We start from the raw sequence: 11,638 nt of genomic DNA on the forward strand, positions 1-11,638 counted from the left end.
ATCTTGTTTACCTATTTAAGAAAAAAAAATCTTTCCAGATTTGCATATGACTCACTATCGGAAGAGACATACAGGCTTTTGTGGTTTTGAAAAGCAGCTGTCAGAAAAACAGCTGCCCTGCCTGCCCTCCCTCTCTAGGTACCTGCCTCAGCTGTGGTCAGATTGCGTGGCTTCAGAGTAGGCGAGTGTGGTCATAAATGGTGTAATTACGCTGAGATAATTCCAAAGCTAACTTTTATTTGTTACTCCAAAGTAGGTCAGCAGATGTTTCCTTAAGAAGTCAGATGGCAGGGCTTCCCACGTGGCTCAGTGGTAAAGAATCCGGCTGCCAGTGCCGGAGACTCAGGTTCAATCCCTGGTCCGGGAAGATCGCACAGGCCACAGAGCAACTGCGCATGTGCACCACCGCCGCTGAGCCTGTGCTCCGGGGCGCGGGAGCCGCAACTGCTGAGCTCACCCTCTGCGGCATCCGAAGCCCGTGCTCCGCAGCCGGAGAGGCCTCCGCCTTGAGGGACCCGCCCCCCGCAGCTGGAGGAAAGCCCCTACTGCAGCAAGGACCCAGCACAGCCAGAGATCAGATCACTGGGTAAATAATTAAAAAAAGAAAAAGCCAGATTGCAAATACTTTAGGCTTTGTGGGTCCCAGCTTCTCAGTTCTGCTGCTTTAGTGCAAAAGCTGCTGTAGGCAGCATGTGAGTGAATGCACGTGGCTTCGTGCCAAGAAACCTTTGTTTATAGAAGGGGGCAGCATGCTCGATTTGGCCTGCAGTTTGCCGACCCTGCTGTAAACCGTTGTTCATCACTGCGCGTTTTCCTGCTGCGTCGTTTGGCACATGCACGTTCAGGATCGCTAACCCTTCATTCTGGTCGACTCTTGATTGTGTAGTGCCCATCTCTGTCTCTGACTGTTCTGTCTGTTCTAGAGTCCACTTTACGGGGTGACGTGGCCACGCCTGCTCCACGTGTCTCTTCTGCCCATTTACTTTCAACCTGCTTACACCCTTAGATTTGAAGTGAGTTTCTTTAGACTCTGTAGGGTTGACTCGTGTTTTTTAATCATCTAGGCCAACCTGTGTCTTCTTAATGTAAATGCATTAGAGGTTAAATCTGCCATTTAATTTTTTGTTTTCATTATCTGCTTTTTCCTGCCTTCCTGTGGATTGCTTAAACATCTGTTTTTAGGATTCCATACTGACTTGTCTGTATGTCTTCACCTGTGTTTAAACCAGCTGTGTGGGGTGGTAGTGTCCATACAGCTTTCGAATGCAGCTCTGTGTGTGGCCCTCGGCCTTGGTCTGTGCGTGAGCCTCATCCCAGTCTAGTGGAGTCATCATTTTACCAGTTCGAGGAAGTGCAGAAACCTCCCCTCTCTCTGCATCACTTTACTCTCGCGTTTCATAGTAAAATTGTCTCATCTCTTCCACATGCATTTGGAACTACATTAGTGTTACAGCTTCATCTTCAACCCTCAAACATAATTTAGGAAAGTCAGGCAGAGAAGGAAATACTGCTGTTCAGTAAAGATACTGCACGTATCTTTACTTACTGTATTCTTTCTTCTGTTTTCTTTTTTTCTTTCCAGGGAGTCCTCTTTTATCATTTCTATTTCCTGTATCTGTTCTTTTAGGACAGGTCTGCTGGCAGTAAGACTGTTAGTTTTTCTTCATCTGAGAATGTCTTGATTTCTCCTTTAATCCCCGAAGGATATTTTTGCTGGGTATAAGATTCTTTTCTTTTCAGCACTGGAAAACCATTGTGCTGCTTGCTCTGCCTTCCGTGATTTCTGAGGATAAATCCACTATCATTCAAAATTCTTTCCCCTGTAGGTCAAGTGTTGTTTCTCTTTGACTTAATTTTAACATTCTTTTCTTTGTACTTGATTTTTGGAATCCAGACTCTGATGTGTCTTGGATTTCTTTGAAGTAGTGACATTTGAGGTTATATCTTTTGTCAAAACTTTTGGGAAGTTTTCAGCTGTTATTTTTGGACACTTTTTCATCCCCTCTCCTCCTCTACTTCTGGGCTCCAGCGACACATGTTGGATCCTCTGCTGTGACTCCACAGGTCCCTGAGGCTCTTTTCAGTGCTGTTGCTTTTTTTAAATTATTTTTCTCTGTTGCTCAATTTGCGTAATTTCTCTTGTTGCATCTTCCAGCTCACTGATTTTCCTCTGTCTCCATCCTGCTGTTGAGTTCACCCATTTGTTTTCTGTTTTGGCTATTGTATTTTTTCAGTTCTAAAGTTTTCATGTGGTTCTTCTTTGTAATCATCTGTTTCTTTGCTGAGACTTTCTTCTTCCCTGAGTCTTTATATGTCTTCATTTGTTTTAAGTGTGTAGTTGTTCATGAAGCATTTTCACCATGGCGGCTGTAAAATCCTCGTCGGATAACCCCAACATCTTTGTCATCTCAGTTTTGGCATCGAGCAATTGTCTTTTTTTCCCTCTCATTTTGAGATCTTCCCAGTTCTTGGCATGGTGATTGATTTTTTTTTTTTTTTTGGACATTTCTGTCTTTTTTACGTTATGAAAATTTGGATCTTATTTAAGTTTCCTCTTATACCTGGCTTTCTCTGACACTGCGCCGTCAGGGAGTAGGAAGGACTAGCTACCGCCAGATCGGGGAAGAAGTCCAGGTTCCCCTGGGCCTCATCAGCAGCCAAGGGGGTGCCCCCCATTGCTGCTGGGTGAACCCCCCACTCGGCCTCCACTGAGACCTCCTGGCTGGAAGGGTGGGGATGCCCTGTGACTGCGTGCCGTGGAGGGTGGCTGGAGGTTGGTGCAAGTTCTGACTCCCCCCTTGGTCCCCGGACACCAGCCCAGCAAGGAAGGTAAGGGGCGCCCCGCTCGTGCTGGGAGGCGGTGGAAGTCCACTCCCTCCTCATCTCCACTGACCCCTGTGGGGCGTGAGGCTCGACACCTGCTGGGATGAAAGTGCTGGCTTCCCTCACGCCACCCTGCTGGGGAGCGTCAGGCACCTGCCTCCGCCCAAGGGCAGATGTCTAGATTCCAGGCAGCCTTTGCAGGTGGTGGGGGCGGGGGAGGGCAGGTTTCTGTGTGTTGCTGGAGGAGGGCAGTTCTTATCCAGAAGTTTCTCATCTTACTGGGCTCTCCTGCCCCTGGTCCTTTGGCCGGAGAGAGCGACCTTGGTTGGAGTTTTCTGTGTGTACCCGTTGGCATTTCCAGTTGCTGAAGTCTTCAAACCTGAGATAACGTGGGGCAGGAAGAAACCCAGGGAACTCTCTGCCGTCTCTCCCTGGCCCCGAGGCCCCCGGTCAGCTCCCTCCTTCGGCCCGCCTTCCAGAGTCTCCCGGCATTACTGGCACGTGGGACTCCAGGGAGGAGCAGTCTCGCCCTTCATCTCAGAGCAGAAGGTCCCTGTGCCATCTTTAAAATATTTTTTCCTCTCTGTTATTCAGAGCAGGTTCTTCCTGCTGAGTTGTGGGGCTTCACTGACTTTCCTCTGTCACAGCAGCTCCACTGCTGAGCCCAGCTAGTGGCTGTTTCATTTCACATGCTGTCCTTTCAGCTCTGAATTTTCCGTTTGGTTCCTTCTAGTCATCTCTTTTTGTCCTGGGAACTTCTGTCCTTCCGTTCACTTTAGGAACGTTCAGAGCAGCACCTCACTGAGCCTGGTTCTATCAGCCATGCTGAAGTTTGTGTCTGACGCCTTAGACACCTGGGGTGTCCCGGGTGGGGCGTCTGCTGACTGGCTTTCCCCCCTGGGCCTTGCAGGGTTGCCTGGTTCTTGGTGTGCTGGTTAATTTTGGAGGCTGGGTATTTTTAATATTATGTTGTGAGTCCTCTGGAGGATTTTCTTTTCTTAGGCAGGTGCTCAGCCTGGTTGTACACAGATGGCAAGGCCGTGGGAGGGGGGCTTCCACATCAGTCCAGCTCTTAAGGCCTTTGCACGCTTCTGGGGGCCTCCCTGGTGTTGGTCACTTGGGTGAGGCTGGCACCAGGAGCTGACGGACTTGGCCATTCAGCTCCCAAGGCCCCTCTGCGCATCCTGTGTGTTCTGCTCATGAAGGCCGAGAGGGAGCCCGGCACGTGTCCGTCTACCGGCAGAGCCAGGACGCCCTCCCAGCCCTGCCGGTTGTGCTCCGGTTCCCTGGACACAGGAGCGGGCTTTCTTTCTCTGCGTCCAGCAGGCTTGGGCTGCTCCAGTGGTGCTCGTGGTAAAGACCCCGCCTGCAGGTGCAGGAGATGTAAGAGACTCAGGTTCGATCCCTGGGTGGGGAAGACACCCTGGAGAAGGAAATGGCAACCCACTCCAGTGTTCTTGCCTGGAGAATGCTATGGACAGAGGAGCCCAGGGGGCTACAGTCCATGGGGTCAAAAAGAGCCAGACACGCTGAAGCAACTTAGCACACAGGCATCCAGCGTGCAGTTCAAGACCCAGGCTGCCCTTGGAGCAGAGGTGTAAGTGAAAGTCGCTCAGTTGCAAACTCACGGACTATACAGCCCATGGAGTTCTCCAGGCCAGGATACTGGAGTGGGTAGCCTTTCCCTTCTCCAGGGGTTCTTCCCAACCCAGGGATCGAACCAGGGTCTCCTGCATTTCAGGTGGATTCTTTACCAACTGAGCCATCAGGGAAGCCCCAGAGGTGGGGATAGAGACAAAGGGGAGGGCCTGCGAGGGGCTCCTTCTGCAGGGACCCCGTTTTCTGTGGGGACCCCACTCCTTCTGTGGGGGTGCCACTCCGGCCAGCCGGCCTGCTGCTGTCTGCTTTGGGCTCCTCAGTTAACTGTCTGCCTCCCGTCTGGCCCAGACCTCTTGGTCACAATCAGCGGGGAGAGGGCAGCCGCGGGTGGCCCTGGAGTCTTGGGCTAGTCCTGCGGACGCCGGCCCTCTCAAGCTGCTCTCAAGCCTGCCGTGCTGTTTGCCGCCTCACGCAGGCGATCCTGGCCGCAGCCAGTGGGAGCTGTCCTTGACTTGCTCCATTTCCAAGGTGGCAGTCGGGGCCAGGTGGGGGCTCTACTAGAGCCTGGACCCTGAGATCCTGGGGTGCTCCCCCTGCGAGGATGCTGGTTCTGGGGTTCCTCTCAGCGGCCCCCACTGCCTCTCCTGACGGGGGGGTGGGGAGAGCAGGGATCATGGTGCAGGAGTCAGGCATTGCGCCCCAAGTGGCCATGGGGTGCCACTCAGGCCCCCGGAGTTCTCAGTCCCCGATCACTAGGTTGGGGACGCTTACCTGGGGTAGGCTGTGCTGGAAGGAGCACAGGGCTGCGCAGGTGGGAGCTGGGGACTGGCTGCGTCCTGTGTGTGCAGACGCAGCTCCGCAGTTGTAAGGTCTGCAGGGCAATGGTCGTTGCAGCCTGTTCCCCGAACCCACAGCCTGGGGACCCACAGAAAAGCCCATCCCGAGCAGGTGCAGCAGCAGAGTTTCCTGAAAGGCCCAGTCCCGTCCTTTCGTGGGTGCTGATGCAGAAAAGCCTTGGGGGCGGCTGGGCCACCTGGAGCCCGACTCTGGGCTGGGGGGACCCTGGCCCCGCCCACCGCCATCCGGGTGGGTGTGCTCTGTTGGGTGGGTGGCCGTGCACCTGGCTTCCGGGACCTTGTAAGAGAAGCAGACCCATAGACGGCAGGGACGTTTCTGCTCCGAGTCGCAGCTCGGAAGCCCACGCAGTGTCCTTGGGTCACGGCCAGCTCTGGGAAGGGCAGGACAGAGCCGAGACTGGCAGTGACCATGGCTCCTGGCCGTCGCAGCCGCCCTGGGTGCCGCCTGGGCAGCCTCTCGCCCAGCCTCGCCCGTGGTCCCTCTGGAACGTGCGGCCCCTCAGTCCCCACCCACGTGGGAGGGTGGCCGCCTGTCACACCAGGCGAGGTCACACTCCCTGGGGACGGGGAGGGGAGGCCAGAGAACCGCGTCTCTTGTCAGCAGAAGGCTTGAGGCTTCCAGCCCAGGTTTGGTTACAAAATTTCAGTCCATTTCTGGAAAGGACTGTGTTACAGGAGAACACTGTTTTGAGTTGTTAACAATTATAATATTTGCTAATGGCTTGTGCTAATGGCTCTCAAAGATTGCTTTGTTATTAGAAGAAAAATTAATGCTGGAGTGACAGGCACAGAGAGAGGCACCTTCAAGTTTGGCTGAAGGGCCTGAAAGTGAGAGAACCGGGGGCTGATCTGAGTCACTGAGTCGGCAGGTGTCGGTCACTCGAGCCGCATTCCATGGAGAAACGGAAATCACTTCAGTATGACTTTATGCAGGCTTCCCAGGGGGCCCAGTGGTAAAGAATCAGCCTGCCAACGCAGGTGACCTGGATTCGATCCCTGAGTCGGGAAGATCCCCTTCCCAGTGTTCTTGCCTGGGAAATCCCATGGATGAGGAGCCTGGCGGGCTGCAGTCCATGGGGTCGCAAAGTCGGACACGACTGAAGCGACTTAGCGCACACGCGTGATTTCATGCAAGGTGCAAACCCTAGTAAAATTACCTACCCTGACACGCTGTTGGTAAGGATATTATTGTAAATGAAAGCTACGTCCTTCAACATTAAAGATATTCCAACCCCTTGCTGTACGTGGCTGCTTGATTATTGTTGTTATTTTTTTAAAGGTCTTTTTCTTCACCCGTTTCTGAGTGGCTTTGTGGGTGTTCATGTCCACACCTGGGTGCCTGTCCTGCATCCTGCAGGCGGGGGGCACGGCTGTGGGTGAGGGGGCGCCCCGCCTCGGTGTGCGTGTGGTGTGTGTCCATCTGGGTGTGTGTGTATTTGGTGTGTGTGTGTGTGTGTGTGTGTGTGTCCAGGTGTGATATGTGGGTATCTGGTGTGCTTTGGGGGCAGGTGGCAAGGGTGGGGACTAGTGGCCTGGCTGAGGGACTGCAGTGGCCCCTGTGAGTGTGTGGCCAGAGCACACTTACAGAACGTCCAAGCAAGGTCTTTGTGATCATGCATTCCAGTAAAGCCTTGTAAATTCATCCTTTACTTCTCTTGGGATTTGTAATGTGTTAGATAAGTTGTAGAATTCATCGTCAATGAACAAAAATGACCAAACTGAGGGTCGTAGCTGGACGTTAGGTTTTCAAGAGGTTTAATAATATAAAATTAAACAAAAATCAAAGACGTGTTCAAACTTGAGAGGTTTTTTTCCAATTTTATGAAAAAGTTGCCTCTTCTTTGTCTTCTTTTATTTTGAATTTACTTAGTTTTTACAACATTGCAAAAGTTGATACCAGTTAAGATCTCTATTTTAAAGTTAAAAACTGCGATCCTAAACTGCACTTTAATCACACAAACCCCAAACTTCAGCATGTACCACGTGCAGCTTAACACCCCAGGGCGGGAGGGCGACAGGAAGAAGCACGTCTAGTGAGCGGGCGGTGGTTCTGCCTGCGGGGCTCGCGCCCTCCAGCGGGTGATGACTCGTGACCGCATCACTCACGTCTCCTCTTGGGACACTCGTGGTTCTTTCTGAATACTTTCATCACGGAGGTAGCATGCTGTTCCATGGAAAGATGGTCTTGTCCTTAATAAACAGGAGCTCTTTAGTTCTTTGTTCTATGACCGAGTTGCCTAAAGAGCTGTTTCTCATAATCTGTAATGTCTATAGAGAGTAGGTAAACAGTTTGCTTCTGTTGGATTCCAGATTGAGTCTTAAGACCAGGAGAAGTGAAGCCGCACTGGGATGAGGACAAAGAACACGCACGGTGGCTGTTTTCAGTGCCCCCAAGGTGTGCAGCCGCAGAGCCCCGTGCCCACGCAGGAGGGCCAGGTGACGGCATGTCTGAGCGCGCCCGGCACTGCCCGCTGGGCGCCTGGGAGGTAGCACAGAGCAGGTTCTGTTTGCTCGCCCCATGAGACTTTCTGTCTTAAATGTTTCAGACCCTTCAGGCTGTGCAGAACGCGAGTCCTCAGAGCCCTGTGGGCGGCCCCTCAGAGCGTGAGCATCCTTCCCCAGTACTGGTGCAGGGGCTTCCTGTGGCGTTGGGCCAGTGTCTCCCCCGAGTGCGCTGGTAAAATACCTGTCCAGTGGGGACCTTGCCAGTGTGTTAGTCGCTCAGCCGTGTCGGACTCTTTTTGACCCCGTGGACTGTAGCCCGCCAGGCTCCTCTGTCCATGTGACTCTCCAGGCAAGAATGCTGGAGTGGGCTGCCATTCCCTTCTCCAGGGGCTCTTACCGACCCCAGGATCGAACCCAGCTCTCCTGCATTGCAAGCAGATTCTTTACTCTCTGAGCCACCAGGGAAGCCCAGGGACCTTGCTGCCTGTGGCTTTAAACTCTTTGGTGACTCATGAGTTCAGAGCTGTAGCAACGATTTCTCGGGAAGCCGTCAGTTTGAGATGACAGGAGAATATTTTCATGGAGGTTGTGTCCAAGCCCTCTTGCTGTGGGTTGGTTTTCATGGTGGTCCTGTGGACGGCTCCGCCACAGCTGGCACGCAGAGGTGTGCGGCGAGCCCAGGTGGGGGACCTGGGAAAGAGTTCAGAGGGGCCAGTCAGAGCTGTGGGGGGCAGCTGAAGCCCCCGTGTGACCTGCAGGACCCGGGGGGGGCCTGCTCGGCCTGGAGCGAGCCGCGGCAGAGGGTGTCATCGCTGCGTGACTGCTCAGCCGCACACGCACACGGGTACACATCACACAGATGTACGCACACACGGACACGCACAGAGCCGGGAGGGAGTGCCCACGGGGCCTGGGGGCCGCGGGAGGGACGCCGTGCAGGCAGACAGGCGGGGCGTACACAGATGAACGCACACACGGACACGCGCAGAGCCGGGAGGGAGCGCCCACGGGGCCTGGGGGCCGCGGGAGGGACGCCGTGCCGGCAGACAGGCGGGGCGTCAGGCGGGGGCACGGCAGGTTGAGTCCGGTCCGCTGCACCGGCCCCCAGCAGCTAAGGTTGTTTTACGACGTGCACGTCCTCCAAGCAGCTCGGAGCGTAAACAATGTGGTGAGCGCTGGAGTCGTCTTCCGGGAGCGTGGAGTCAGCCGTGTCTGGTCTCGGCGCCTCGGTTGAGACCGGACAGGACCCCTGACCCTTCAGCTGGGCCCACATGAGTGTCCGCCCAGTGCCCTTTTTTTCTTTTTAATTGAAGGATAACTGCTTTACAGCCTTTTGCTGTTTTCTGTCAAACTTCAACATGAATCAGCCATAAGTATACGTATATCCCCTCCCTTTCGAACCTCCTTCCCATCTGCCTCCCCACCCCACCCCTCTAGGTTGATACAGAGCCCCTGTTTGAGTTTCCTGAGCCATACAGCAAATTCCCGTTGGCTGTCTATTTGACATATGGTAATATAAGTTTCCATGTTACTCTCTCCACACATCCCACCCTCTCCTCCCCTCTCCCCATCTCCATAAGTCTATTTATCTCTGTTTCTCCATTGTTGCCCTGTAAATAAATTCTTCAGTACCATTTTTCTAGATTCCGTATATGTGCGTTAGAATACTATATTTATCTTTATCTTTCTGACTTACTTCACTCTGTATAATAGGTTCTAGGTTAATCCACCTCATCAAAACTGACTCAAATGTGTTCCTTTCTATGGCCGAGTAATATTCCATTGTGTATATGTACCACGGCTTGTTTATCTATTCATCCGTCAATGGGCATCTAGCTTGCTTCCATGTTCTAGCTACCGTCAACAGGGCTGCAATGAACAATGGGATACATGCATCTCTTTCGATTTTGGCTTCCTCGGGGTATACGCCTAGGAGTGGGATTGCTGGGTCATATGGTGCTTTTATTCCAGTTTTTTAAGGAACCTCCATATCGTCTTCCATAGTGCCTGTACACTCAGTGACCTTTTGACATCACAGGGCCAAACACTCTAGCCGCAGGGGGAGCTGAGCGCCTCTGTTTTGAGTGGAGGCCGGGGCCGGGTTGCCCGTGTATGGTGATGGACCTTCCCCCACTCTCCCTGCGCCCCGGAGGCCCTGTGGCTCCGTCCCACGGGGACCCCAGCCTCTGGCCTTCAGGGAGGCGTGCCTCGGGCTTGCTCTTCTTGCTGTCCCTGTGCGCAGCTGCCTCGGGAGGAAAGCCTCTCTCTGGGGCCGACCTTGGCTCAATGCACACCCAGCGGGACGAGGCTGGTGAGGCCTCTGTCCCCTCGAACCTTGGGGATCTCACAGCGGCAGGGCTGTGACCCAGTGTGGGCGCTGCCACCCTGCACGCATGCTGAGTCCCTTCTGCCGTGTCCAGCTCTTTGCGACCCCGTGGACTGTGTAGCCCACCAGGCTCCTCTGTCCATGGAATTTCCCAGGGAAGAATACTGGAGCGGGTTGCCATTTCCTCCTCCAGGGGGTCTTCCCAACCCAGGGATCAAACTCACGTCTCCTGCATCTCTTGCCAGCCTGGCAGGTCACTGAATCCGAGCACCCGGAGCCTAGCTGAGCAGGGGGCTCCTGCCTGTGTTGGGAAGCCCCGGGGGTCTTCTGCCTTTTGAGTGGTCTTACCCGAGCATGACAGGAGGTGGAGGGAGCCCCAGTCTTCCTCCCCGGGCTTGGTCCCCGAGAGGACAGAGGAGTGGCTCGTGGTAGGGGATGGCCTCCGTCTGCCCGATCGGTCACGGGCTGCCCACTGCACCATTTGTCCTCAGGGTGGCCGTTGCCCCAGGCAGACTCCTTTTTTTCATCTCAAGAAATTTTAAAAATCACCCTGAGAAAGTCACTTTGCTTTAGTAATTTAGCAGAGCAGAGGTTTTATACCGGCTGCCAATACGACTGCCGTCCCAGCGAGGCTGCTTGACTTGGCTTGAAAATCTTACTTCTGTTGTAGGTGTGTGTGGCGGGGGGCAGGGGGCGATTATCCAGAGTTGAAGAAATCCTTGTTTGATCAGAGCAGGTGTTGGGCGTGGAGCCTCAGTTTGCTCTCTGCTTCTGTTTGGAGAAGGGTCACCGAGCCCACCAGCTCTGGAGGCAGCGGGAGACGCTGGCCGGCCTCTGGCAGAACCGGGGTGGCGGGCAGGGGGTGCTGCTTTAGTGGCCGGAGCCCAGGGGTCTGCTGAAACCCTCCAGTGGCGGATGGCCCCATCACAAAGAGGTGCTGGGGTGGGGGCGGGGGAGCCCTGGGCCAGGGAGGCGCCCAGGGAGTCGAGCGTCTCTTCCAGAACCTTCTGTTCCGAAGCTTGCTTGAAAGGGGACGTTGGGTTGTGACTTTATAAAGGGAGAGGAGACGCCCACGAGCCTCGGCCCCTGATCCTGCGATGCGTTGCAGCCGGCCCAGGGACCACGAGGGCGCCTCCAGCCGTGGCAGGAGCAGCTCGGGGAGCGCCGTCTGGGCGTGGATGCCTGCCCCGGTCTGGTGGGGGACGCTGCTCGGGGGAGATGTGGTGGCCAGGGCAGGTGCGGGCCTTTCATCTGTCCAGCGAGTCCGGTGCCGGCGTCGATTTGGTCTGAAAGCAACTGCACCGCCTTGCATCACTCACCCTTTCACGGAAGACTTTGGGCTTTTTATCTAATCTCGTGTGCAACGCAGGATTATGCAGAATGCAAGCCAAAGGAGAGAAATGCTAATTAGTGCAGGAAATGAAAGTGGCCCAGTTCCCACCATCAGCTCTCTGCCAGGTGCGCCTCCCGTGTCCGTCCACAGACGTGAACCGGCCATGCCCACGTGTGTGTTCACCCGACGTGCACTGCTGAGCCCCAAGGCCCCTCCGTGCCAGCACAGGCAGGGCGACCTGGGGACCACCGTGTC

At 54.6% G+C, this 11,638-nt stretch overlaps 1 protein-coding gene across 1 annotated transcript; it reads right to left on the reverse strand.

Moving 5' to 3' along the window:
• Nucleotides 1-593: 593 nt before the first annotated feature.
• LOC104999220 lies at nucleotides 594-6,274 on the reverse strand. The gene is made up of 2 exons (XM_010854732.1): nucleotides 5,194-6,274; nucleotides 594-4,189 (listed from the first exon to the last, which is right to left on the reverse strand). Exons 1-2 carry the CDS (start codon nucleotides 5,688-5,690, stop codon nucleotides 4,057-4,059), a joined length of 630 nt encoding a protein of 209 aa, XP_010853034.1. The 5' UTR covers nucleotides 5,691-6,274; the 3' UTR covers nucleotides 594-4,056.
• Nucleotides 6,275-11,638: the final 5,364 nt, after the last annotated feature.

The sequence above is a fragment of the Bison bison genome, unplaced genomic scaffold, assembly GCF_000754665.1.
Source record: "Bison bison bison isolate TAMUID 2011002044 unplaced genomic scaffold, Bison_UMD1.0 scf7180017853464, whole genome shotgun sequence".
Lineage (NCBI taxonomy): Eukaryota > Metazoa > Chordata > Mammalia > Artiodactyla > Bovidae > Bison > Bison bison.